The sequence below is a fragment of the Pieris rapae genome, chromosome 17 (genome assembly GCF_905147795.1).
Source record: "Pieris rapae chromosome 17, ilPieRapa1.1, whole genome shotgun sequence".
Taxonomy (NCBI): domain Eukaryota; kingdom Metazoa; phylum Arthropoda; class Insecta; order Lepidoptera; family Pieridae; genus Pieris; species Pieris rapae.
This window is the reverse complement of record NC_059525.1, coordinates 5179845-5207005: the sequence shown is the minus strand read 5'-3', so window position 1 is coordinate 5207005 and position 27161 is coordinate 5179845. Positions and strand designations below refer to the sequence as shown.

The following is a 27161-nucleotide window of genomic DNA, read 5'->3' as shown; positions in this document are numbered from 1 at the left end:
ATGTTATGTATATAACTAAAAACTTAACCCAATTAATAGTTAAAACAACCAAACAACAGTTCCGCAGCTTATAATAAACATTTCTTGTCTAATCGCAAATAATCCTAACTTACTTCCGTATCCTTAAATATAGGTATACATAAATTAGTGAACCTAATCCGTAACATACAGATCAGATAACGTTAAAGTTCAGCTAAGTCAGCTCGGCAGACTAATTTCATTAATCCACTGATTGGATTTGCAGAGCCGTGCCAAATCAGACTTTTCACTGCGCTTCACAGACAGACTTGATTACATAAGTGTAGATTAATTAACGTATGGACTTAGTTTAATATATCCTGCGCCATTTTGCATTTAAAGTTTATTGCATGCGAACATCAGTCGAGCTGATTAATATTAGCGCAATAAACAGCCTCGTAGCGCGACTCGAAAAGTCGAATGTTCGCTGTAAACCAAAGTATTGTTCTTTCTATGTATATCTCTTCATGATTCTACGGCACTGACATAGTAAGAAGCTAACATAGCAACAAGGGCGTATTAGCTTAATTGTTATAAAATAAAAATAAAATAAAAAAGCCTTTTTAGTTCCTACAAATATAACTTTTTACATTGGCCCATCTCCAAACGCTTACTTATCTAATTAAAATTAATACCTTCATATTTTAACAGTTCACCTATTTATTTTCTTAAAATATTTTTACAAATTTTGTTTTGTTATTTTAAAACATAAGATTAATGTTATAATGAAGATAACCAAACAAAAAATATTTAAACAAAAAATGTTCAGGCTATTAACGATGCTGAAAAAATGATATTAATTACACAAAGGGTATCATCAATTTTCTTTTTTTAATATTCATTTTATTATATCGCTTATTTGTATTAGGGTCTTTTCTCTTGATATAGTTATTAAGTAAAAAATAAAAATGACAAATTTTACTTATCAACTCAACTCAACTCAAAATATTTTTATTCATATAGGTAAACAAGTACACGTATGAACGTCAAAAAAATTAAATTTATTGTAAATTTACATTTACTACCAGTTTGCGAGTCAAAGGCGTAGAGTGGGCAAGAAGAACTGGCAAGAAACTTTCCGCCACTCTTTTATGTTTGTTAGACTTCATGGTCCACTGTGTAACAAAAGCAAGTGATAAAATTTAAAAGAAAGATTCAAATATGTTTTGTCACAATTTTAATAAGTTGTAAAAAATGGTTATATATAAATTTTACACGTTTTGTTAAGTAATATTGTAAGCTTTCATAATAATTTTACAAAGCTTTCCACACAAAGATTACTTATCTAAATACGCTACTCAACTGCTAATGAACTGAGGGATTATTGGAGTCTATCCCAACGTAATTTATCTAGTCAAGTGAAGCCTTCAAATGCGAAAAAATGACTGATAAAAATACAAAAGTTTTCCCCTGAAAAACCTTCTAAAGGTCGGATGAAAAATGAGAATCACCAACAATACCTAAGTGATGAAAAGTATAATGAAGATCATTTATTATTCTGCATACTCTATAGTTTATGTACATATTTTGTATAAATGTGAGTGTAAGATACGTCGACAATTGCTGGTTAAAACTAAACAGTGAGCGATTAATAAAATGAAGTATGAAGTAGAAATGTTTTTTTTTTTAAGTTAAATCTGACTTATGTAACGGAATCTAACTGGCAGGAGGCTCACCTGCTGTAAAGTGATACCGCCGCCTCATGGGCATTGCGAGAATGCTCGCAAGTACGTTACCAGCCTTTTAAGGACTGGTACGATCTTTTCTTGTAGAACCCTAAGTTTAGTATCAATGATATCTCATATGGAACATGGTGTAGTGGTTGCAGCTCCCTACAAACGTTGGGTAAAAAAAACTTGGCGATTAAAAAGAGTGGCGGAGGGTTAACTGTCAGTTCTTCTCTTCCGTTCTACGCCCTTAATTTGAGAACTGGCAGTAAATGTAAAATTAATAATAATAATAATAATAATATATTTATTTTATTTCTCACAAAAACATATACAATAATTGTCATTCTTCTTTGGAGCACTGCTATTGCTTAAGTGAGACTGATGCCTGTTAAAGGTTGTGCACCTGTGTTACAGGTCATCAGGCCTCCACCACTTCGGATCAATAAAATGATAATATGTAAATATGTAAATTTAAAATTAGAATCATTTAATGCATATTTTTGGAGTTCATACGTGTACATTATGTTACCTGAATAAATGATTTTTTATTTGATTTGATATATTAAATTTCAGGATTTAAATCATAAATCAAGTAATGTTACACAAATACAAAAGCACACGAAATATCGCCGCATTTTGTTCGCTTAAACTGGTAAAGCATTTTTCAACAGACATAGTCCAGTTATTACAAGTACTAAGAAAATTCGAAAAGCCATTTTCCCAGTGGCGTGGTTATGACATAGTCATGCAAATACGCAATTGAGTGAGATTGGCAATCTGGTTCAAGTGCTCTTAGAGTCTAATAACTATCTTATGAATTATTATGAGGTAGGTGCGAGGGGCGTGACGAATGCCACTTTGAGTGTTAATTGGTGAGGTTGATGGCTTAAGTTTGATGGCTATGAGATTGAGTCTCTTGTGTTCAGCGAGCGTAGTTATTCGTAGATAGCTTCAAAGGAGCAGTGAAAACATTTATATCACACAAAAGAAAGCGAATTACAATTTGTTTTAGATAGAGAAAGAAAACAAGTCCAGCAGAAGTGAGCTACATTTGTTTTCTTTCTATAGTATGATAACATAGTGCTTCAAGACATTTTTAATTTACCGCCCCTTGCTATATTTTGCTCATTTTGAATGTGGTCCTGTTCGTTAACATTTTTTTCATTTACATATGTTTTAATTGCTTTTTTTTGTTCCATTCGTTTCGTATGTCTTATGTATTACTGCACTTCTTGCCCTTGCATTATTAATTTTTTTTTCTTACTTCGGTTGCCTGTTAGAGATAGCTTTAATGCGATAAGGCACCCAGTTGCCCTCCTTTTTACTTAATTATGTCAACTTATCTATTTTCATATGCAACGAAGTGTTAATAAATAAATATATTATGACATATCACAGATGTCAGCAAAATGTTTAAAATGTCTTCGTATATATACGTATCTAGGTGATGTAGATTTATATGTACTGGGTTTACTATGCGGTTCCCAACACCAAGTACGTGCCTTCGAACTCACTCTGGGCTGTGTACTAATGAGGATTTCGTTTTGAAAAACTTCAAGAGGAAGCAGCATGTCTCACGGCAAATGTGTGTCAGAAAAAGAAAAGAGATCAAGTTCTATAAATGTATACATTATATTTACTATATGAATTTAATATTAAGACGTAAATGATCTTCAAGAATACTTTTAATAACCAACAAAGTGTATTCATAACGTCTACTAAGTCCTAAAGCTTTACCTTCGGGACAAATGTCACTTTCCTTGAAATTAGACTTTAAGCTTTTGAAATTTTAGGAATAACAAACAAAACAATTGTTATTTGTCAACTTTATGAAGGTGACATTTTAATAACCTTTTTATACCTTGAGAAATAATAATTTTAAGTTTATTTTTTCTATAGCAATATCTCACTCGTTTAAATAATCTAACATTTGAGACGTTTGCTTGAAAGACACACTATTACGTTACTAGGAATCCAACCCATCATAATTAAGTATATTTTTAAGGATCGTAATCTTCATGTATAATCTTTAAAAAGAATGTGATTAACATGATATTTAATTTTGTAAAACAGGGAGTAAACGGTCAGGGGCTACCCCTGTTAAGTTACCACCACCCATGGACACTCAATACCAGAGAGCTCGCGAGTACGTTGCCGGCCTATGAAAAATTGAAAAGGTAACGTGTATAAAAAAGCTCATTGGCTCTTCGTTATGTACCTAAATGTTGTAAATTAATTGGCTAAGAATAAACATAGAATAATCCTAATTTTATTAATGTATGGAACATATTGATGTTGCTAATTAAAGTCAGTATTTACTGAGAGACAATTTCCCAACAGAAAACCTCACTGAAACGTTTGGGTATTAACCGATTCGCCCATCAACACCACTGGGGGTTGCAACTAAGACAAAATATAACAATTTATATTCAGGTCCTGAGCTACCATTTACGTTCAGGCCATTTTCGGCCTAAACTTTCTCGAACGTAGGCCCAATTAATGTGACGATTAAACTGGATGAGGTTAGAGGCGCGAACAGCCAATTTAGATGAGATGTGATCGGAATTCCGCTTCGACATATTGATTGCAGACATTCAATCATTCTGAATGGCTTTGTAGCTTGATTTGTTTAGTTAATGATCGGAGTTTAATTGAATTAGAAAGTTTTATTAAAAACGGCTACGTTATTTTATGATAACGAATTAAATATTAGTTAATTAAATATTCAGTTTAGATTTTTTTTTCTGTTTCTGTTAACTATGTTTTTTCCTTGTTATTGTATTTGTAATATGTATTTTTGCACTTCTTGCCCACCTTATGTAATTTAATCCATGTTTTTTTTCCTTTACTCACAGTTGCTTTTCATTAAATTCTGTTTATTTTTTTTCTTTTATGTAATGCAACGAAGTGTTAAGAAATAAATAAATAATGATTCACCAGAGTCACATTTTTGTTTAATCACACGAATTTATATAATTCATAGCTTCTATTCCACGTCAGTATATATTTTAGTGAAAAAGTATAGCCTGAATTCTCAAATGAGTTAATAAAGTAGATTAAGATGTATTAGTGAAAGTTAGATCAATCTAATTAAGATAAGATTATTCGTGAAAATAAACCTAATGCGGGTAATAATTTCAGAAATATCGCAAATACGTTGCAGGCCTGTTAATAGTTTGTTACTTTAGTCACGTATTTGGAAATACTACAACTGTACTTTTTTGTTTACGACCTTTATTCAAATATCTAGCATTTGTTCGAGTATGTTTCTGACAGCAAAGAATATATGAAATACGTACCTGTAAATTAACAAACGGTGCATCGGCCATGACAGTGGGCACAATAAATCCACCCTCGCCCGTTGACATGTCGATATCCTGGCTGTATATATCAGTTTCGTCATCGTATAACTTTACCCGGACTCGAACTCGCTTCTCTGTGCTCACTGCTTCTACCTGATAAGAAATTATTTTTAAATTTAATAGTAATTTAAATAATTGAAATAATCAAAATCGTCTTAAAGAAGTAAAAGCTTAGGACCGACTTAGAAATCTCAATGTACAAAACACTGCTGTTATAATTTTTCTATCAAATTAAAAAAAAAACATTGAAAATATTAATTTTAATTAGCACCCCAAATCTTTAAAAACAAAATGTTGTGTACTAAGCCTGTTAAATAAGTTTTCGTCTGTCATTTTAATTTTTAAAATAAAGTCGGGTTTGTCAGAATACTGATTTCTCAAGAACGGCCGGACCGGACAATGTTTTTAATTGTTAAATTTCGGATAAAAAAACATTGGTGTTGAACTGTCAAACTTCCTCGTACTGTGTTCACCCGTCAATACGGTGAATTCTCCCCTCAGACTAGTACATACGTACTTAGAACCTACAAAGAACGTATTTTAATTAATAAAAGGGTTGAATCGCCAATGATAGTGGCGTATTTTAATTTTTAAACTATAGAAAAATGTCAGTAATATAAATGCATTATATAGGACATATTTTATATTGTATTTTGTACGAGCATTTTAATAAACTAGTGACCATGAATTATTTGTATCTACACTTTCATACAATTGTAATTTAGAGTCAGTGAAACACGACATTCATTGACTGTTAGGCGGTGTAGTACTAGTCATATTTACTTTTAGTATTTAGACTGCATTTGCCTTCGAAGATAACACTATTAATAATTAATTTTCTAGCCATAATAAAATCATGTTTAAGTGTATTTTTTTTTGTTATCATGGGGAGGACGGACATTGAATATTGACAGTATCTATATTAATTTTCAAACTCAATATAAAATCTATATAAAGATTTAAATTTATCTTCCCCAGTCCTTTTACTTTCGTATTAAATTCAATAACGTAAATTAAATGAAGTTCTCTACATATTACAAGATCAAAATAGAAGTGGCATATGACACTGAAAGCTTAGATAAGCGCCGTCAACCATCTTAAAGCCAGTCTAAAATGAAAACGATATTGCGGGTTCATCTTTAATTAACCCATTAAGTGCGGCCCGACCTGGCTTAGTGCCAAAACCTTTAGCGACAGTAGTCTGTACAGGAACAACGCTTACCTTCCCCTATTTTAGGTTAAAGGTCGTTTAAACTTAGACGGCGAGCGTAAAATGAGTTTTGTTATATTTATTTACGATGTCAATATTAAAGTCGTAATATTGATTCATATTGGACCGTTGTATCATGTTTGTTTGTGTCTGTATTCCGAACAAGTATTAATATTATTCATAAACACATTTGTTTATTTAATCAGATATATTTTAACTTTAAAGTTTAATTGCTATTTATATCGTATTACTGAAAATTTTAGTTAACTTTATAGTATTTATTGATAAAGATTTTAACCTAACGCCAAAAGAGAGATGATATAAGTTTGACGGTTCTAAGTTTCAGACATTATAGCTCGTTGAAGAATAGATTATAGACCGGGTTTTTGTGGAGAAAGCTGACGTGATTGAGGTCCTTCTTAGCTAAAATTTATGAAGATCCGCAAAGTCGTTTAAGCCAATGTTTTTGTTAGCTGCCTCAGAAATCTTACACACACACTTCATATTGAAACACGTTTAACCTAATATTTGGAACACCCATTTAGCTATTCTGATATCGGATATCGTGGTAAGTAAAACTTTTTAATTTCATATTAAGTATTGTTATTATTTATAATTATTTAAATAATAATATAATAATCTAAAATTTTAGAACAACCTTATTAGTCGTATTGTTAATGTGCATGGTCCACGAAGATGTATTAAAAAAAGTTACGCCATGGCTATCTATTTAATCATCTTCCTAGAAGTTATAGTTCACTTGCGTGTAATTATTTCAAGGGAAAGGTAATTACATATTGAAAGGCCAGGTGGGCAAGTACTTATACCAGAATATGACACCAATTATAAATAACTTAACTTATTATTATAACATTATATTAATGTTCTTATTATATGACTTTTTAAAATAAATATAACATTTGCATGCCTATTTATATATAGCTGATTGTGCGGAAAAAACTACAAAATTTATCGATGTAATTGTACCACTATCTTGGCAAATAAACGATTGATTTATGTATTAATAATAAAAGTGTTCTATTTATACAAATATTTCATAAGAATTATACGTAGATCACATATAAAGAAGCTAAGCAATCAATCATTTCCGTATATTTAGCAATAACTCAAGTTGTATGAAAGAATCACATCACAAAACCTTTATTTTCGCTGTAATTTATTATCGGAAAAGACACAGTGAATACAAATTGGTAAGATGAATGGATATATTCTGTTAATAATCTTGTTCAAAGAGTAATTTATAATTTTCTTAATATAAATAACCATTTCAACAAAGACAGACCTCATTTTTGCTGTAGACGGAAAAATGCTTAAAAGAAGCATTGGAATGTGGAAGCTTTTTGTCCTACCTATTTTATAGTTGGTGCATAAATTAATCTTGAACAGAGCCGACAACCTGATGAAAGGGCGGTTTGTAAGGTTCAACGCGGGTGACCAAAGTATCTTCGCTTCCACCAACTTTGGCAACCACTCTGTGACAACGACTTTGAGTGGTAAAATAAATTTAATGTTTTTATGTCTGTCTCTCTCGCTCTTAGGCGGGCTAACCATGCCCGAGTGGAAGGGACGCGTGCCTCTCACTCGCTCTCATTGTGAGCGCATAACGTGAGCGGAGAGTAACGCAGTTTCTTGAAGTGTCACCCGGCAAACCAATTTGTAAGACGTTGTCACGTCAAAACCCTGGCTGGAATGTCTGCTAGAGGAGCATGGAGATAAAACCAAGGAGGAAATTGAAAACCGAAAGAAAATGAAGAAACAACTGCTGACTTGGATATCGAAACAAGAGAAAACTGGTTGGAGGACTTTAACCTAGAAAGGTGGTTCTCATACTTACACAAATTAAGATATAATTACAAAAACAAACTGATTGTAACTATTTTGAGGAAAAACACAAGGCTTTATGTATAACAGTTCTTAAATATTGTTTCTTTTAATGAAAACAAATAATATACAATAAGGTTTGTTCGTACAAAAACGACATGAAGTTGGTACCTTTAACTCGGTACTGCAGGTACTACTTCCTACTTAAACTTTCCTTAAGAGTATCTAGTTAAGATCACTTTGCTTAAAAATACTTCTAAAGTTCTGAGCAGATTGCAATCGTTCCTACACTGAAACTAAATGTTTAAGTACTTTTTCCTCGTTAACTGCCAAGGCTCGTTTATATCAAATGTTCATTTAAATTTTTCGATCGTTTCACGAGGTAACAGTCCATATGTATTTTAAATGCAAATAAATTTAGGTTATTGATCAAATATGCAATAGTAAATAATAATATAAGGTAACGCGACCAATATATGGACGATACTTTTCACTGTTTTTAATGATTCATAAATTCTTTCATTTTTCTTTTTATATAAAATAAATAATATTTTTTGATATGTTTCTCCTACATCAATACTCCTACATACTACTACATCAATAATTCTACACTCCTACATCAATAGTCAATACAGTTATTTAAATATATTTTTAATTCAGCCGTATATTATTCAAAGCTAGCTCACCCTTCCAACAAATGGTAAACCAGGTTTGTATCTCCGTCGCATACTGTCAGCAAACTTAAGTTCTACAGAGTGTTGTTCTGCTGCAGGTGTTGCTGGTGTCGTTGCACCTGGTCCAGACCCAATGGACAGTTCCACATGCGCTGAACCACCACCGCAGACAGCTTCAATTGTCCAAGTACCGGTTTGGGCACCGGCCGCAATGATGGCTGTCAGTTTCCGAACACCTGTAAAATACATTTTGATGGATGTTCCGTTTGTGACATTTAAGTGATTAACATACATACATACATAATGTGATTTAATCTAATCAAGTTGTTCTGATTGTGCGTTGCGTTTCGTTTCGCCTTTTGTCTTATCAAATAAATTTATATACCAAATATTGAAAGTTTAAAAAATAATTTTATATGATGAATTTTACTTGCATGCTCCTTACTTGTAATGTACAAGTTTTTATGATGAAACTTATCTTTCTTATACTACAATAAATACATAACTTAAATATGTAGGCGTAAATATGTAGGCGAATATAATTAAGTTATGTATGCGTTGTAAAAATTTCATTTTCAATATTTGACATGATATTTAAAATCATATGATTTCTAATTCACCAGGTTAAGCAATCTAAAAATAGATTTGCCTTATTTAAATCAAAAAGTTTGATAACCTGTATAATATTGTTGGTGAAGTTTATTAATAAACGAAGAATGTTATTCAATGATTTGATTGTATTTTAAATACAAGTTTGTGTACATAACTTTAATGTAATTTTTGTAACTGTTTATGTACTACTGAAATATGAGACTAATGCATGTCAAAAACGTATTATATTTGACTAACGGGAGTTAGCGCTGTCCTTATTGAATCAATTTGATTCGATAAGGACAGCGCTTTGAAAAATTTACTGATTGTGATTTTAATAAATTCTATTGTACCATTGTATAAAATGTTTCCAAGGAAAATATTTAAAAGAACAAGCGTAAGGGAAAGAAAAGAGTTAATGTCAAGCGAAGTCTGAACGCTATATTGAAGCGTAACAAAAGCCACATTTTTCTAAGAAGCCGACTTTCATACGATCGAAGATTGCACTACAAAAGCTTTGAAGCAACAACTTTGCCTTTACTCGAGTAGTTTGGTAAAAACAATGGTACTTGTAAAATAACAACGTCGATCATGGTTTTTAATTAACCCTTAATATAACTAAATCGTGTGTTTGGTTTTGTTTATTCACTAATATAATGTTGAGTTAATTTATCCAAAAAGGTCACAAATATAACACAAAAAGTTGTGGATGAAGGATGGTGCTTTGACCTAAAGCCCTTAAGCCTTAGGTCGAAAAGTTATTTTTTAGACTATGACTATACGATAATGACGAGAAACACTGAATAAAATAAAACAGGGGGTAGACGGGCAGGAGTACAGTATAACGCCAAAAAGACTTAGAATCGTTAACTAAATGATTCTGTATCCTCTCTTCATAAAATTCAAACGCAAGCTTCATATTCAATTTAATGCGTGCCCTACAAGCAGAAAAATCCCGATACTTATTTGGAGATTTAGTGCATTTTAAATATTTCTTGTGTAATTTTGCTTTTAGCTGCGGGTCACTTATTATTTCCTTAGTATATACCAAACAGGATAACAATATTTTTGATAATTACTATATATGATAGGCTTTAACCGTTTTCTAGGAACACGATTATTTTTGTCCTCATTACGTACGATGCACGTGACACGTCTGGGTCACGTGCATCAAAAACAACACTCCAATCGGCGATTGCTATCGAGGAATATAAAGTATGAAAATGAGCTTTATAACAATTTCATTTGGGTTTATTTTCACTTACAGTATGCTTCCTTTTGGGTTGTGCAGACAGTGTGATGCGGTCTTATCAGAGTTGTGCCTCCACGAACAGTGGTGGGTGATATGAATCCACTTCATGTTTTTGAACCCCGTCTCTCATACCCGACGAGCACAAAACTAAATCTAGCTGTCTCCCATCACAATTAAACACGCGGCAATCATCATAATAATATATTTTTATATTTATCGCACCACAATTCAACTATTCGGTAAAATAATATATATTCTGTATCACACGTATTCGGAGGTAAATACACCGCACAATATAAGAATAAACATATTTTATCATTTAACTGAAATAATAATTAAAATTTAACAAAAATAATTCAAATGAACACTGATCGACGTTGATATCATTCGGTTCTTTCACAGGTCGCAACCGCAGTTCACGCGTGGCCACTAAAAACACGCCGCCTAGTTTTCTTCCATCCGTCGGTTCGCATCTTAGGATACCTCGCGAGCACAATTTCCCCATCTTTAATAGAATCATTACATTCCGTTACTATTATGGCCACTATATCGACGTTCAATGTTTCAATGTCCCCGATGACTTTATTTAATTTGGTACTAGCATTTTGATAATAAAATAATACTTACTCTTTTTGCTCTGTTTTATTTTTTGGCTTCCGAGACCAAAACACTTGACACTCGGTTCGGTGAACAACCGGCCATATTTTACTGAATATGACTTTTCATACATTGATTCCGATACCGTTCACCATTTGTGTGAAGAGACATACATCCTGCATATTATTAACTGCTTTTGCTTGGTTATTTAATTTCTTTAGAACGTCAAATCCCGGAACTCCGACAATAAAATAAAATCGTATTCTGATCTCTCAAAAGCTTCGTCCTCATGTTGCTTTTGGTCGGGCCCCTCTTTTTTTGTATACGGTTTTTGAGTTTCGCACTCAAAAACTAAAACTAAAATATTGGAATCGGAATTGTATCCTCCCTTTCTTCACCACAGCCGAAGCAACTACGTCTGGACATTTTAAACTGAGAGATCACAAAAAACACGCATTGATGGCCGGTTGTAATTAGCGGTAGTATCCCAGTGATTATAACCTTATATGTACTGTTTTAAAAATCATCTATCTATAAAAATCTGTCGCTACACTGTTGTTTTTTTTAATAGTCCTTCCTAGTAGAAAATATATTAGTTAAAATCACATGCCTCATCCAATGCTTGATATTGTATAAAAAAATCTGGATCCAGTCTAATACCTACTTTAATAACCTAGAATTACGTAAGCAGTTTTCGATTTAGATAGTCAGCGTTTTTAAACTACGATACTGTTTTAATAAACATCAAAACAATATGTTTAATTAACAAGTTATTGAATGATCTTTTATAGTTAAAGCCCCTTATAAACAATGGATCCATAATTAAAAATATATATCAAAGGTCCACCAAACATCAAGTCAAAACCAGCTGTTTGCGCCCCGCAAAGTTTTTGCTATGACATGTGACTTTAAGAGGGTCGGCTATTTATCAAAGGACCCGCTGACAGCGAGTGACGTCACGCTGTGTTTCTCATTAATTTGTTGAAATGTAAAGGAAAAACATTTTGTTTAATTTACACGAACAAAGCTCGCAGAAGTTTTTTTTCAACTTAATTACGTAAAGATTAGCAGTTTAGATTTAAATGACTAAGTTATTATTTTTACGTTGTTATTTTTTATGTATGTGTGTGACGTAAAAAATATTCAATTAGTAGTAGTTTTTTTTATTTATTTATATATTTTACGTTATTTTTTATTAGTTACTAACTAACTTGTTTGCCTAAATGACTGCACATTCTCGATTTTAGCTAGATAATTAAGAACAAATACATGTACTTCTAATAACAACATATAACGTGGTCTGTTTAAGGCTTTTTGAACAATACATAGTTTGGTAATGTATTCCGCGGGTCCCACTTCAAAAAATATTTTTTAAACGTCAACACAAAATAAGTTCTGATAAGTTATTTTTTTTTTTCCGAAAGCTGAAGTTACTCGATGATTAAATCGCGTGACCTCTATGAGCGCTACTTACTATATAAGCTCGTTTCTGTACTATTGATGTATAATATTTTTATTAATATTAAATATCCGTGTTCAATATTTACTATTGTAAAAGAATATAAATTCTAAAGCCGTATTGTCTCAGGTAAATTCTTTGTACTTTAGCATCCACTTATTCAGAACCGTATCACATAACCTCAGATATAGTATGAGAAGGGTCTTGTAAACATGGCAAGTGAAATCCGAACGCGTGTCAGGTAAGCTATATGATCCTTTTTAAGAAATTCCCCAGGTTATTCCTTTTGATAAATCTATGCGGGCGCTGAGTTCTTCGTTGCCTTTTCCCGCAGAGTAAATTTAGTTTTATGTGCAGAAATGAATGGAAGGTTTGTATGGTATGGAAGGTTGATAAATAGTTATGAATTAAATAGGTCATGTTGGAGATTATTCATTAATTTTTAAATGTCAAATCTAATTGAACTCAATTTTTCTATAATAAATATGTCAGAGAGATAAACTCCAAGTATTACAGGTTTTAAACTGGATTGAATTTAACGTTGATAATTTATAAGCTCTGTGACATATGTAATATATAATGACAATATCAGCTGACATTACGGTATTGCTCTGACATATAACATATAACCTCAAAACCAGAGTAAATGGTGTTTGTGAAAATTTTTTTCAAGAAGGTGATCAGCCTCCAGTGCCTGATACAAGTCGTCGACTTTTTGGGTCTAAGACATGTCGCTTTTCTCACGATGTTTTCCTTGACCGTTCGAGCAAATGTTAAATGCGCACACAGAAAAAACGTATATTGGTGCACAGCCCGGGATCGAACCTACGACCTCAGATAGCCACTAGGCTAACTCAGCTCTTATAATGTTTAAAAGCTTCTCAAATAATTAGGTGTGTCGTATTACAAACTCGTAAATTATATTTCACAATAATTAAATGATACATGTAAGTACTGAAAGGCGAAAAAAACTTAATTTTTTAAGTCATATTTAAGCTCGTGGATTACTTCTACCCTTCTGTCCTACGGAAACGAATGTAAAATAAACTTTGCAATTGCTTTGTCCCATTGAGTTTTCTGTCATAATTGACTGTTTTGAATTAATTTGCAAAGATTTTTTTAGGATTTCACAAAGACCGAGGTTTGTATAAATTGTTAATTAAAAAACAGAACCTTGCTATCAGATATGACTATAATATATTTATAGCTAAAATATATGATAATAGAACATAAAATTACATTTAATATAAATAGTGAATGTGATAATGTGTGTGATAAAAATCGACAATGAGGCATAACAGATATTTCTACAATATTTGATTTTGATTTAAACGTAAGATTAAAAATACGGACGATTAATTAAGTGGAGACGATAAAGACTAGATGAAGTGCAAAAAAAGTATTTTGATCATATTCATATACATACTTAATGGCACAGTAACAAAAGTGATTTAAGAACTTTAAGTACAGAACATTTGATATAGTAATAGTATATTGCGTATTAAGAGATATAGTGACTGTTTTGAAGATAGAACGGAATCATTTTCATTGGTTATTGTTTTAAGGTTGCCAGTTTCTGTGCACCTGGATATTAGAAACTCTTTTATTGTTTAGAAAAAAAATCGTCTTAAGAATGGTTTAATTAAATTGTTAATCCCCTTAACAACATTAGGAATTTTCATACAAGTTGGAAACTCGCTCCCCCCGGCGCCGAAGTCTGCTTCATTATGAAAAAAGAATCCAGAATTTTCCGAACAGGTGTGTTATAAAGTTATTTTGTGAATAGTTCAATGTTCAATTACACAGTTTGTACGAAGCGTACAACACAACCAAAAGCTTCACACGTTTTTTTTTACGCAAGTAAGTACTTGTATAGCATTTCATATGAAAAACTTCGTAATTTTCAAATAGATAAAACAAAGCTTGTTGCAAAATGTTAAATTGTACAGTTGCTTTTGATAATATCACAATTCTATTGATATTTCAATTTATAGTCAACACAGTATTGTGTTAAATTCAAATTAATGTATGCCAATTAAATATGGGCAAGTTGGATTTACAAAGGGTTATTCATAGACGTTTCATCATACGGTCACTAATTGGCGCATGTTGTCTAACTTATACAAACCAAATACACAAATATATAAGTTTCATGTGTATTTATATACCTTCAAACCGTCTAATGTCATAACAAATTAATAAGGGTTGAGGAATATAATAATATCTCCAAACCAAGTCGACTAGGGTTCTTTAAGAAAAGAGCGTACCATTTCCTAAAAGGCTGGCAATGCACTCCTTGCAATGTGTCTGCAATGCAATGCAAATACTGCCCATGCGCGGCGGTATCACTTAACATCAGGTGATCCGTCTGCCTCCATACCTGCGGTTACATTAAAAAAATACTCCTAATCCACATTCACTTATTATGTATTCCTTGCTTTATCTGGTATTGGCGTAACACAGCTATTATATTCATATATTTTTTGTAGGTTACTAGTACGTAAACAGCCGGAGCAGTTTCATCACGTAATGTTTCTAACAAAACCACATCTTAATCAGTCCACTACGTTAGGGCCACATAGGAGAATACAAAGATACGTCGAACTTATAACGTCCCTATTTTTACATCGGGGGTTAATATGGTATGATAAAGTTGGTTAATATGATAGAAATAAGATATATAAGTAAACAATTTTTATGAAAATCAACATATGTAAAAAGTATTTAAAATATTTTACTTGAAATTGTGTTTTGAATGAATTGCATGAAATTAGCTTATTTACTTTATTTATACAGAGACTTCTATTAACCAAAAAATGCAAAAACGAGTTAAATCTATTTTAATTTTACACAGAGGTTCGCTCTTAATTAGCAGACGGTGTTTCACAAACTTAATATAAGCCTGGAATAAAGAATATCCTTTACTTACAAAGTGAGATAAGTTTAACTACTATTAAACAAGCTATATTGGGGACTTGTTAACTATTGAACCAAAGACAATTACAGAACAATAGAGGCTTGTAAATTGCTGCTATGCAACCACATAATTTGAAATAATTAGTTGGTCCGTAGAAGATATTTTTATGAATAATCCAGACACATTTACTTTGATGAATTAATTGTCTTTTCGAAAATTTGTGATACGATTTCAGAATAGTATTAGTTATATGCACCTGCACCAATCAGTTTTCACTTAGAAAACTCATTTATCCGAACGAAATGAAGCTTTTGGTGGAGGCAACTTCAGGAAGCGCTAACAATAACAAAGTTACTTTGCAATTAGAGGGGGATTGTTCACGATATACCAATATAACTCGATCCGCTATGGATTGAAACATAGGGCGTTTATATAGTTGTTATAAAATATCAAATTTCTAATAAGACAATAACATATTATATTATTTATTTTTGTTATTTTGTGGACGTGTCTTTCGTTTTTTTCTTTGATAATTGCTTAAGTTCTAATGTAATTGATGTGTGCGTTAAATTTGTGATGTCATAGTTTCTTATATTTTGTAAGCATACACATTGTTTTAGAATGTATATATAAATAAATAAATATATTATTAATATCCTAGCTATGTCAATCAACATCTAGATAATGTTATAATTTACAAATACATGGTGTAGCACGAACATTATCTGCATTATATTTTTAATTTTGCGTTGCTTTTTATTAGTTTTCAAATAATAAGTGCCAAAAAATCTATACAAAATATACAGAAACCTGATAAAAGAACTTTCTATTTGATTTAAAACCTCTTCTTCGAAGAAAAGGTGTATATATATTCTACGAAAAGCGTGGGTTTTAAATATATTTACATTTGCGATCAAGGTTAAGTTTTCACGAAATCTAATGCAAAACTCGACTTAGCCGAGTGAGGAGTTTTCTTCTATAAAAGCCTTTCCATGTCATCTCCAAGTGAACCCGTGTCAAATTTTGATAGATTGGATTTGCCTTCCACGCCTCGCTGACTTATCACTGATATGTTATATGCTCCATTAGGCATAAATTAATATTTTTGAATGCACATACTTTTACTGCATAGAACATTAAGAGTATAATTTTTTGATTAATTATTAATTAGAATGGAAGATAATTTTAGATACTTAATATAAATAACGTTTTTAAGCGTAAGGTATTATGAGATATATAAATCTGTTATGAAACTTAAAAAGATAAGAACCAACAAAATAGCAGATTTAAATACTAATTGACTTTAATAGTTTGTAAAAAAAGGTTATCTGTAAAGTCGGTTTACTGACGATAGTTGAACGTGACAACGTCATAAGAAAATAAGCGTAAGACGCTAATATATTGCTCTGAATCAACCGAGGCCCGACATGTGCAGCCAACTAGTATCTCTCTTTTCTTTTTTAATGTTTACCTGGAGGTAGTGAATTGGACTACGAAACAATAATTTTAGGTCACTCAGAAAACTCTCTTTTCTTTCTATTAAGGGATTACGTGACTTCCAAACTCTAGAAAAAGGAATTAGAATCATCTAAGACCATTAGGCGAAGCCGTCTCATAACGATGACCTCAGAAATAGTTTCGGCCTCCTTAACCATGACAAGAAGCCGTTTGAAGTAAATTACTCTGAATAGTTGTCCGACTCATTTGCGGTCTCTTATTTCTTGTTAGTTAATGTCACTTTCTAACAAGAATTTCAAGATGTGAAACGGAACATACTACGCAAAATTTTTGAATTTCATACTCTGGTACTACGTAACTTCGATTATCGATGAACTCGTAAAAACACGATTGTGATATAACCAACTTATTAAAACAATCGCCGAATTAGTTTTATAGAATAATGAATCTGACTATTTCTCGTGATTTCGTTTGTATTAGGAGACCTGGCGGTATACAGTTTCAGATGAGGAAAATACCTTTGCTATTAATAACTCAAACAAAAAAATAAATTATTTTTAAATACTTTCCGAGTTTTTATACACTTCCAAATACGCAATACGAGTACTCAAGCGATAGCATAAGCAAGACCACTATTACCTATAATGAAACTCGAAACGATAAGGTTTTGACAGCGTTTTAATTATATACCGTAAAATTCACCACAAAACTTTACCACGTTTAAATTAAATAATATATTTATATGCAAATAATCAAAAAATCTATAGGACTCTACAGATAATCTTTACCGTCTCAAACAACTTTACCCCAAACTATTGTCAAAGATTTGAAAACAATTTGTAATAGGAAATTGAATCTGTCAGGTTGTTAAAAGGGCCTTGATCTGTTGGAGTGACACGAGAAGGCTTTTAGGGACAAACAATGCCTTCCGTACCTGGTTTGAAATCTTAAATGGATCAATACACCGTTAGTTCAACATACACCTGGATTCAAGAAATCTATTTTAGGTTCGGAAAATTATGGGCGTAATCAAGCCAAAACCTATTAATGAATAGATACAAGCTTTATACAACTAGGTATATATAAAAGACATTTATTTGTTAAACAACCAGATTATTTTCAGGTAGTCGTTAGAAGTTGATAAGTCGCGTGTTAGGTTATTATATATACGTTTTTATTATGTTTTATATAAGATAAATTTCCATATTTCTAGTGTATATTGTAAGTGTTGGTGTAGTCACTAGTGGTCTTTATTATAATCACGTATATAAACATAGATAAATAAAAGCTTAGTAATATATTTTTTAATAAACTTACCCTCATCCAGAGACAACTGCTCCCATATTGCCACTTTGGTGCCGGCCGGGTTTTTCAATGCGACGTACGCAAGTTCATTTCGCACCAAACGTAGGTCGTGGTCTAACGCCAATATCCAGAATGTAACTGTATTAATAAAACGATTATAAGGACTTTGTTCGAAATATAATTAAGCTTCTACTTTTAAAAGTGTAAAATTGTGTCAAAATTACTGAAGATAATTCTGTTGGCTGGAAATTTAATGGCGCTGGGATAATGGTTTTATATAATAATAATTAAGATTCATTTATTCGTTAAATTATATTTTAACTAAATATAAACAAATTTGTGCAAAGCTTTCTCCAATCGGCTCAATCTCTCTCTACCTTCAAATTTATTTCTGCCAATTTTCCCCACCAACTACTTTTAGTTCGTTTGCCTATTGTGCTAGAAGGCTAAGTATTGCCGGTTAAGATTGGTTAATAGTATGAAGATGAGAGACAACTGGTTTTGACTTTGAGGAAGACTTTTGGGAGTCGGCTGAATTATAGTACTCAAACAAAGGCTAGACCTACACATGCGTATCCGAACTGTGTACCGCAATTTGTTTTAACCTATTATATACATATAATATCAGCACTAGAGGCTTTAGCGTGCGACTGTCATTCCTGAGGTCGTTGGTTCGATCCCCGGATGTGCACCAATGAACTTTCTTTCTATGTGCGCATTTAATATTCGCTCCAACAGTGAAGGAAAACATAAGAAACCGGCTTACATATTACATATCAAATTATCATGAAACACATACAGAAATATGCGGTCAGACCTTAAAATGTTATAACGCCATTGATTTATTTTATTAATTTATAATATATTTCTTGCTATGCTAAATGTAAATTGTCATAAAAAAACAAATTTTACACGTGTCACAATTAGGTATTTAAAGCCAAAATAATATATCAGAACCGGAAACCGGAATCCACGATTTAACTTATTGGTCGTTGTAGTAATTAATTACAAACAGCCCGTTCAAACTTGAACAATAAAGGGACTACGCCCAAACAACCTTACAAGGTTTAGGGTGATAGAAATTTATCCATAGCTTGGTAATTGCGTGAAGTCATAGACGGTTTAAAATAGGTAAATCATTTTTAGAAAAATGGTCACTTTAAAAGCCTTAACAGTGCTTTGTTAAAAATCTATTATCCTGAATCGTATGAAGGTTTTTGGTTATCGATCGAATACCAAAAACCTTCATACTACATACATAATAGTAGTCGAATATTTTTTTAAATCATGTTTAAATTACACATAGTTACCGGTTGCAATTGTTTATATCTGTAAAATCATCACTTATGGATATCATTTAACATTTATTCCAAAAGCATAATTAAGGTCTACGTATTATTTAGATAAACATAACAGACTCAGATTAAAAAAAAATCCACGCCTGGTGATTAGAATTAAGGTTATACCTAATTAAACACTGTTGGTAATCTCTGAAGTCTAGGTTTAAACTCTGCGCACAAATGGTGCCTTATGTCCGGATCACCTACTTAATTAGAAAAAAAATGATGACGAAAGAGGTACAACCCAAAAAGGTTGTAATTCCACTGGTTTATACCGAATCAAGTAATACGCCTACGCTCTTAATAATCCCGAACGAAAGTAACAAAAGAAATCTGCCAATCAGTGAACTAAGCGGGGATCTAATTAATTACGCCCTATACATTAGTACATTATTAATCGATGCCCTCATTACGTTCTATTAGGTACTTGATCCGTCAATAAGATAACTAGGTAAGGTTTTTATACACTAGTAACAAAATTTATAGAATTTTAAGCTATCCTGATAAAGAAATATCAAAAATCTATTTTAGAAAACATGCTCTGACATTATTAGCTGATTTATTAGTGTCTGGAAACTTATATGTTATTAGTATTTAGCCGTATCAACCTACCCACGCAAGTGAACGCAAAAATAATATTCTTCATATTTATAAATAGACGTTTATATTGTGTTGATTGATTTGATTTCGTATTTATTATTAAAGGTTTATAAACTTACACAAAATTCATGTAAAATTTATCGAATTATTAAAATATTCGGCTATCGTTTCTGGCTATGAAAGCTAGTAATACAATTAATATATTTAAAACTTACTGGTCTCCCCGGGTCTATAATGGTGTCGAGCAGGTCTGACGATTACATCACGCACAGGGCCCAGAAGCTTGATAACACTATGGCTTTTGGCAGTACACTCTTCGATGCCGACACAGCCTACCGTCGTGTGAAGAGTGCAGTGTGATGCTGGCGATAAAGGAATCTTGAGTGGAATGATGCCGTAACCTGGAGAAGAGAGTATTAAGATTAAATTTAGTAGAGCAGTTGCAGCTGGCCGTCTTGCGAACTTTCTGGCAAAATATCCATGGTCGACGATATCACTTGACATCTGGTGAGCTATTACCATGTTGAAGAAAGAAAATGATAATAGCAGCTATGGTATTTAAGTTTGTTGTTAATAATTATTCAAAGTCTCAACTTATCATTAATCTTTCAAAAAAATGTTTAACAAAAACTTAACCAATCGAACAACAATGTTCACATTAAATGAAAAATTCTTGACGTTTATGGCATCATAAAATCCCATTGAAAGTGTTATTCAAACTCGAATCAGAAACCATTTAAATTCCAAATAGTTGTTCGAGAACCATCGAGAAATATCGAACCAACAAAAGATCTTGGAGACACTCCAAATGTAAGGGATGTTGAAGAAATTGCGCCAACGAACAAGCACTTTACCAGACGTTATTAAGAGGTGAAATTACGTAAAGGACGGTGAATCGAATCGGTTTTCGCTAATATTTTCTTGGATAACAATGAGCGTTCTTACGACAACGCTGCACACATTATATCAATATTTACTTAACTACAAGTACTCTGAGTAAACTGGCTCCTATGGCTTAGTTGTTTGCGTTTAACTAAGAGGTTTGCATTAGTAACGGGCAAGGCTATAACTGTTTTCTATTGAAGCTACAGAAGGCTTCCTAGCTAGAATATAAAGAAACGTTTACACTTTTAACAAACAGGCGCTGGATTCACGTAGGCTTGATCCACATATACAAGAAACTATTTTCACAGACATACTTTTATAGGTAATGGAAAGGGCATTTATACATAAGTTTTCCTTTTAGGCAAGATCTCAATCACAAAGCCTTAATAGATCTAAGGAAACAACTTCAAGCAATGGAGGTTTACAAAGGCAAAGTATTTTAATCATAATAAGCGTCGGAAAATATTTATGAAGATTTCTTTGTATGAGTTTTGAACTTCAAGTTCACAAAGGAATATGATTTGAATATCAACATTACACGAATGTGAATTTTTATAGAATTATTTTTCACATTTACTTTGAATGTTGGTGAATTCAACATTTTAATTAGAGAATTTATTTACCTTTGTATATTTATTTCATCATAAAGACTACCAAGCAGAATTGAAGATTCTTCGTTAAGTATTGTAACATTATATAGTATAAGAAAAAGAAACATATTATATTTTGTATATAGTTGGTACTCTTACTCTCTCTATATAGTACTCTAGTAATCTCGAATTGATCAAATAAGATATTTTCATGAAAAACTAACTAATAAATATCTTATAATTGCTACTGTTATAAGGTTACATTAGAACTTTTAACATTGAAGGTGAAATTCAGAGAGACTTAGCGTGATCTATGACTCCCGTTTGTCAAAATCCAATTAATTGTTGACGAACAAGAGTAAGACTTAGGGTTTAGTATCTTTCCTGAATCCTAGCCTAAGACTATTTTGACAGAAATATGAGTTTTTGAGAGTCAAAATTTGTTTTAATCAATTTATTATGGAAATTTATTATGGAAAGGAACTAGACTCTCAACCATTTAGTTGAATTACTGGAAAACAACCATTTACTATTACTATAAAATAAAGTTAAAAAATAAAAATAATCTAGAAAACAAACATGGAAATGTATCAATCCTTTCACACACAAGTATTGTACAAGTACTACAAAAATTAACGCTTAAATATAATAAATTATCTTCTAGAATAAGTTTGGCTTATAACGTTCATAAAGCCGATTATCCATTTTATTTCGCTTTTAAATAATGCTGGTTTCTTTAACAGCTAATTAGGCGCTTTTGTACCTTATGAATAGCTGTTCACTTTAGGCTTAATTCAAGCTGCATACAATTCTATAAATTAGCGGTGCTGGCTTCATTAAGCGGCCACAAGCGATTAATGGGGCAGTTTAGTGCTTTAGGTGCTCGGTGAAATATTATAATTAATATTATGTAGTATGTGGTCAGAAGCTCGTCGCGCTATTCGAATATTTAAAGGGGGAATACTAAAGTAATAAGAGTAAATATGGGATAAAGTATAGTTCAAATGTTACACATGCTGATACTGGTGATGGTTATTAAACATTAACAACTAATTAATCTTATTACGGTAAAATATCAAAAAATATTTTATCGTCCTTTTGATTGTCCTTGTATATTAAATGTTTTCTAAAAACCTATTTCGTGAGGCTGAGAAGGTCTCATACGCACTGAATTGAAGGTCATCTTTGCACCGAAAAAGCCTCATACGCACTGGCTGAAAGCGCATCAAAAATGTTAACGCAGTAAACGTGTTAAATGTACGATGGTTGTTAGAAAATCTTGTCTTAAGTTAAGGAGATTAACAGTCTAAAATTGTTTATTAAGTGTTAAAGATTACGTTTGGTACAATTTAGTTAGCTAAAAAGGGCGTTTTTACCATACACCTTTCTTTAAATCAATCACTAGCCGGATATAAAATATTGTAGCTAAGTGAGGACATTCTATAAATACAAATTAATACTAGAATCCTCAAATAGAAATATTAACATACGACACCACTGTGTATCATTCTTATCTCTTTAGGTAGCAAACACACTATGGCGTTTATCGAATGGCATATTTGGAATATTATGTCACTATAAGTTAAATACATTACAGTTATTTATGTACCAGTAAAAATGTGTGTAAAAAAGTGGAAAATAAGAAAGTTTAGTTTATTACTATGTTTATTAGTTGCTTTGGCTTAGTAGTATTTGTGTTTAACTACTTATAATTAGAAAAGTATCTATCGACGTGGCGTAAAGCAGATTCAATTAAAAGTTTAATTCACTGTGTTGGCATGACTTTTAGGGTAAGACCACGGTGATGAGAAACGCGCAAAACAGTCTTTTAAAGTAAGTAAGTGTTTGCAGTTTTAAACCTTTTGAATTATAACTTAAAATGATGGCTATTTGTATCATAGCTGCGATTTCAATAGCCAATATTATTTGTACTTTAATGTGTTCATTCAACTGTAGCTGTGAAGACTTTTTTATTCAACGATAATTTTAATATCGAAATATTTATTCTTTTGAAAGCCTTACCGAATATAATACACTTGGTTTTATTATTTTTTGTATGGTCCATGTATAATATTATCGTATTTCATACAAATTATATGCTATCCTCTAAAAAACATAATAAGTAAAAACAAGATATTTGTAAAAGATATTGTTTAATAGTCCTATTAACCGTTCTGCTAATTATAGTAAAAACATTGTACAGGTAAATCCAAAAAATAATTTAAAAAATAGCCAAATTAATTTTATTTATTATTTATATTTGCCACCAACCGTCAATAAATTTATATTCGCGCGAATTACTGTTACTTTTAATCGCTAGGTTTATCGCTATCGCTCAAGCCAAACTAACCCGGGATCAGGCTGTATGGGGATTTAAATAGATTAAACTCAAGGATCCGTTCAGAAAAGCGTGACGTGGAATTAATATAGTTTATGTTTGTTTTGCGTTTCATGTCGATTTATTCATAAAATTATATTGAATTATGTTCACTAAAATGTAGGTTAAAATTATAAATGAGTTAAAGATTTAATTTAGGTTAATGATTGCTATGTTGTTTCACTTTTTAATATACTTGCAATTTTAAATGGAAAATGGTATTGATGAGCTAATTTTAAAATGCATGCAATGGTTTTATCTCATAGACACTCTTGTGCAATTTAAAATTTTGTATACTAGCTGACCTGGCAAACATCGTTTTGCCATGTATAATATCATTTATAATAAAAAATGGGGGTTGATCGTAGAGGGGTGAAAATTAGGGGTTGTATGTAATTTTTGACGCTGCATCATAAAAAAAATATCTAAAAATTAAAAAAATAATAATTTAGGGGTGGATTACCCTTAACATATAGGGGTATGAAAAGTAGATGTTGTCCGACAATATGCACACAAAATGCCATGAGAATCGGGAAAGCCGTTTCGGAGGAGTTTAACCACAAACACCGCGACACGAGAATTTGAAATATAAGATACAGATAGGATAACGCTCCTATTAGCTACTAAACTATTTTGAAACAAGGTTTAGTAAATTGTCAAAAAAATAGCCAATCTTAAAAAAGGTTATTCCCTCTTTAACACCGCAGCCGCACGCAAAATTCCAACTAAAAAAGCTAAAACAACTGCCCGCCGCGCCGGCTGACCAGAGATCTGTTTGAAACTTTTTATTTTATAAAAAAGGAAAAAATGTGTTAACGAGACCATCGAACCGTAACTATTGAGTTTCAGTTTTCTATCTAGTTAGTTAAAATGATTGCCGATGTAACGTTCTATGATCGTTAGTTATGCTACTGTGCTCTTGTGTTCTAAATTTGAAATATTGAATTCCGAACGTCAAAGGATTTATAATTTGAAAATAATTTTACAATAGAGCCTTTATTGGTAAACAAATTTAATCATATTTGAACAAATAACTCATTTAATTATATATGTGTTGGCGCTGTGATAAACAAACTAAGAATGTTTGAAACACATAAACTTATAAACAGAATCGCAAGCGTTAAGTCATTTAAAAGTGTAAAATTTAATGGAAAAAAGTACTCAGTTGCCTAATATATTTAATTTTTTTATATTTACTTCTTTGCCAAGCTTTTTTTGAAATACCGCCTTGATAATAATACCTTAATAAGACGTTATTGGAGTACAGTATGTATTAACAATAATTTTATTTTTATCAGAATATACAACTTTATATAATATGTCAGTAAAGTAGTAGTAACTCTTGTTCTGAAAATCATTGTTGTGTCACAGCTCATTTATCAATTTTATTTTTTAAGTATATAATAATAGAAGTAATAAACACCAATTTAATTATATAGCTTGATGGGTACTGCTTTATTGTTATTATCAGAAACTAATAAAATGGCTATAAAAAGTGATGAAAAACGTATCATAGCCTATACAATTTTACTCAAAATATTTTTACACGAACTGTTGTATGTGTATCTGTATCAATTCGAAAAAATAGCAATAGTATATATGAAATGATTTATGCAATGGTACGTTTCAATTATATCACTTAATACCGAGTTCTTAACTTTGATTTCGCGTCGAGTAACTTCATAAAGGCATTAATCCATTTCAAATCTCAGAACAAAGTAGCTAAGTTAAAATTAAATTGTCACGCCTTTACCAAAAAGTTATCGAAATTGGCTACTTAATATTCTTCTGTATATTTCCATACAAAAGCAAAAAAATCTATGCCTTCATATTGTTCACAAAGACTTTCGCATAGAAATGACTATACTTTGCTTTTGTTAGGAGTACACTAGAATATGCAAGCACTGTTTGATCCCCCAGTTACAAGAAATACATTGAAGCAATAGAAAACATTCAAAAAAAGTTCCTTAAGTTTTTAAGTTTTAAGGATTTCCAAAAGTTTAGTAGCTACTTGGATTCCTGCAAGTACTTTGGTATTGAATCCCTTGAATGTAGACGTAAACAACGCGACCTTATATTTTTACATGCTATTTGCAATGGTTTTATTGACTGCCCTGACTTGTTATCGCTTTTACTATTTAAGACCCCTTCATCACCCAATACAAGGCAAATCCAATTATTCGAGATTCCTCGTTCTAAGACCAACTATTTACGAAACTCGGTTATGTATCGCATACCTACAGATTACAACATAAATTACCAGCAAATCGATATATTTAATGTGACTAAAAAATTCTTAAAAAAAATATTTAAAAAAATTCAGGTAACTTTTACCAATAATGGCTTTGTTTGTTGTTTCATGTTGAATATATGTTTTGATTTACCGATCTCGATTCTGTGCTTTGTAAAACTGTTATGTTATGTTTCTGTTTATATGTGTATTCCGTTTTGGCTTTTGTGTGTAATGTAATTGTTTGGTTATTGTTTAATGTATTAGCTGTAGGAATACTTAAATAAATAAAATAAATAAATAAATATATATATAAAAAAAAAAAAAAAAAATCTGGCCATGATTCTTTGTTCTGAACAAATGTTATTCGTAATGGGTTTTAGAATTGTAATGCTAAATTTTCGGATGAACTTTATAAATGAAATGTAGTATTTATTATTAAATTGTATTTAATAATAAGTAAGTATCTTTTACTTGTTTTTTATATTTAGGTTTTACGTGACATTGACAGAAGACTGGCAATTGCGTTGCCTGCCTTTTAGGTATTAGAGCGCTCTTTTATTAAAGGACCCTAAGTTGAATTGGTCAAGAACTCCCTTAAGAATCGCTTTTTACTTATCGCTTATAAAATATTCCAAATAGAATGAGGAAATTCGAGTACTAAGTATCCCGTGTAATATAAAAACCAGGCGTTAATAATGAAAATCAATAGCTAATTGGATATAAAAGAAATCAGATTTGCTCGAGGCGCAGCTAACGAACCGTTAAACGTAGCACCTGCGAC

The 27161-nt window shown here is 31.6% G+C and overlaps 1 protein-coding gene across 1 annotated transcript in view; it reads right to left on the bottom strand.

The window, feature by feature from the left end:
* Nucleotides 1–27161, bottom strand: part of LOC110995679 (C3 and PZP-like alpha-2-macroglobulin domain-containing protein 8) — a 147325-nt gene that overhangs the window by 44995 nt on the left and 75169 nt on the right. The window contains exons 4-7 of the mRNA XM_045631886.1: nucleotides 20511–20696; nucleotides 18368–18493; nucleotides 8789–9012; nucleotides 4988–5143 (exon numbers count right to left, since the gene is read on the bottom strand). Of these exons, the coding sequence (XP_045487842.1) occupies nucleotides 4988–5143; nucleotides 8789–9012; nucleotides 18368–18493; nucleotides 20511–20696 (692 nt within the window). The remainder of the gene's footprint in view (nucleotides 1–4987; nucleotides 5144–8788; nucleotides 9013–18367; nucleotides 18494–20510; nucleotides 20697–27161) is intronic.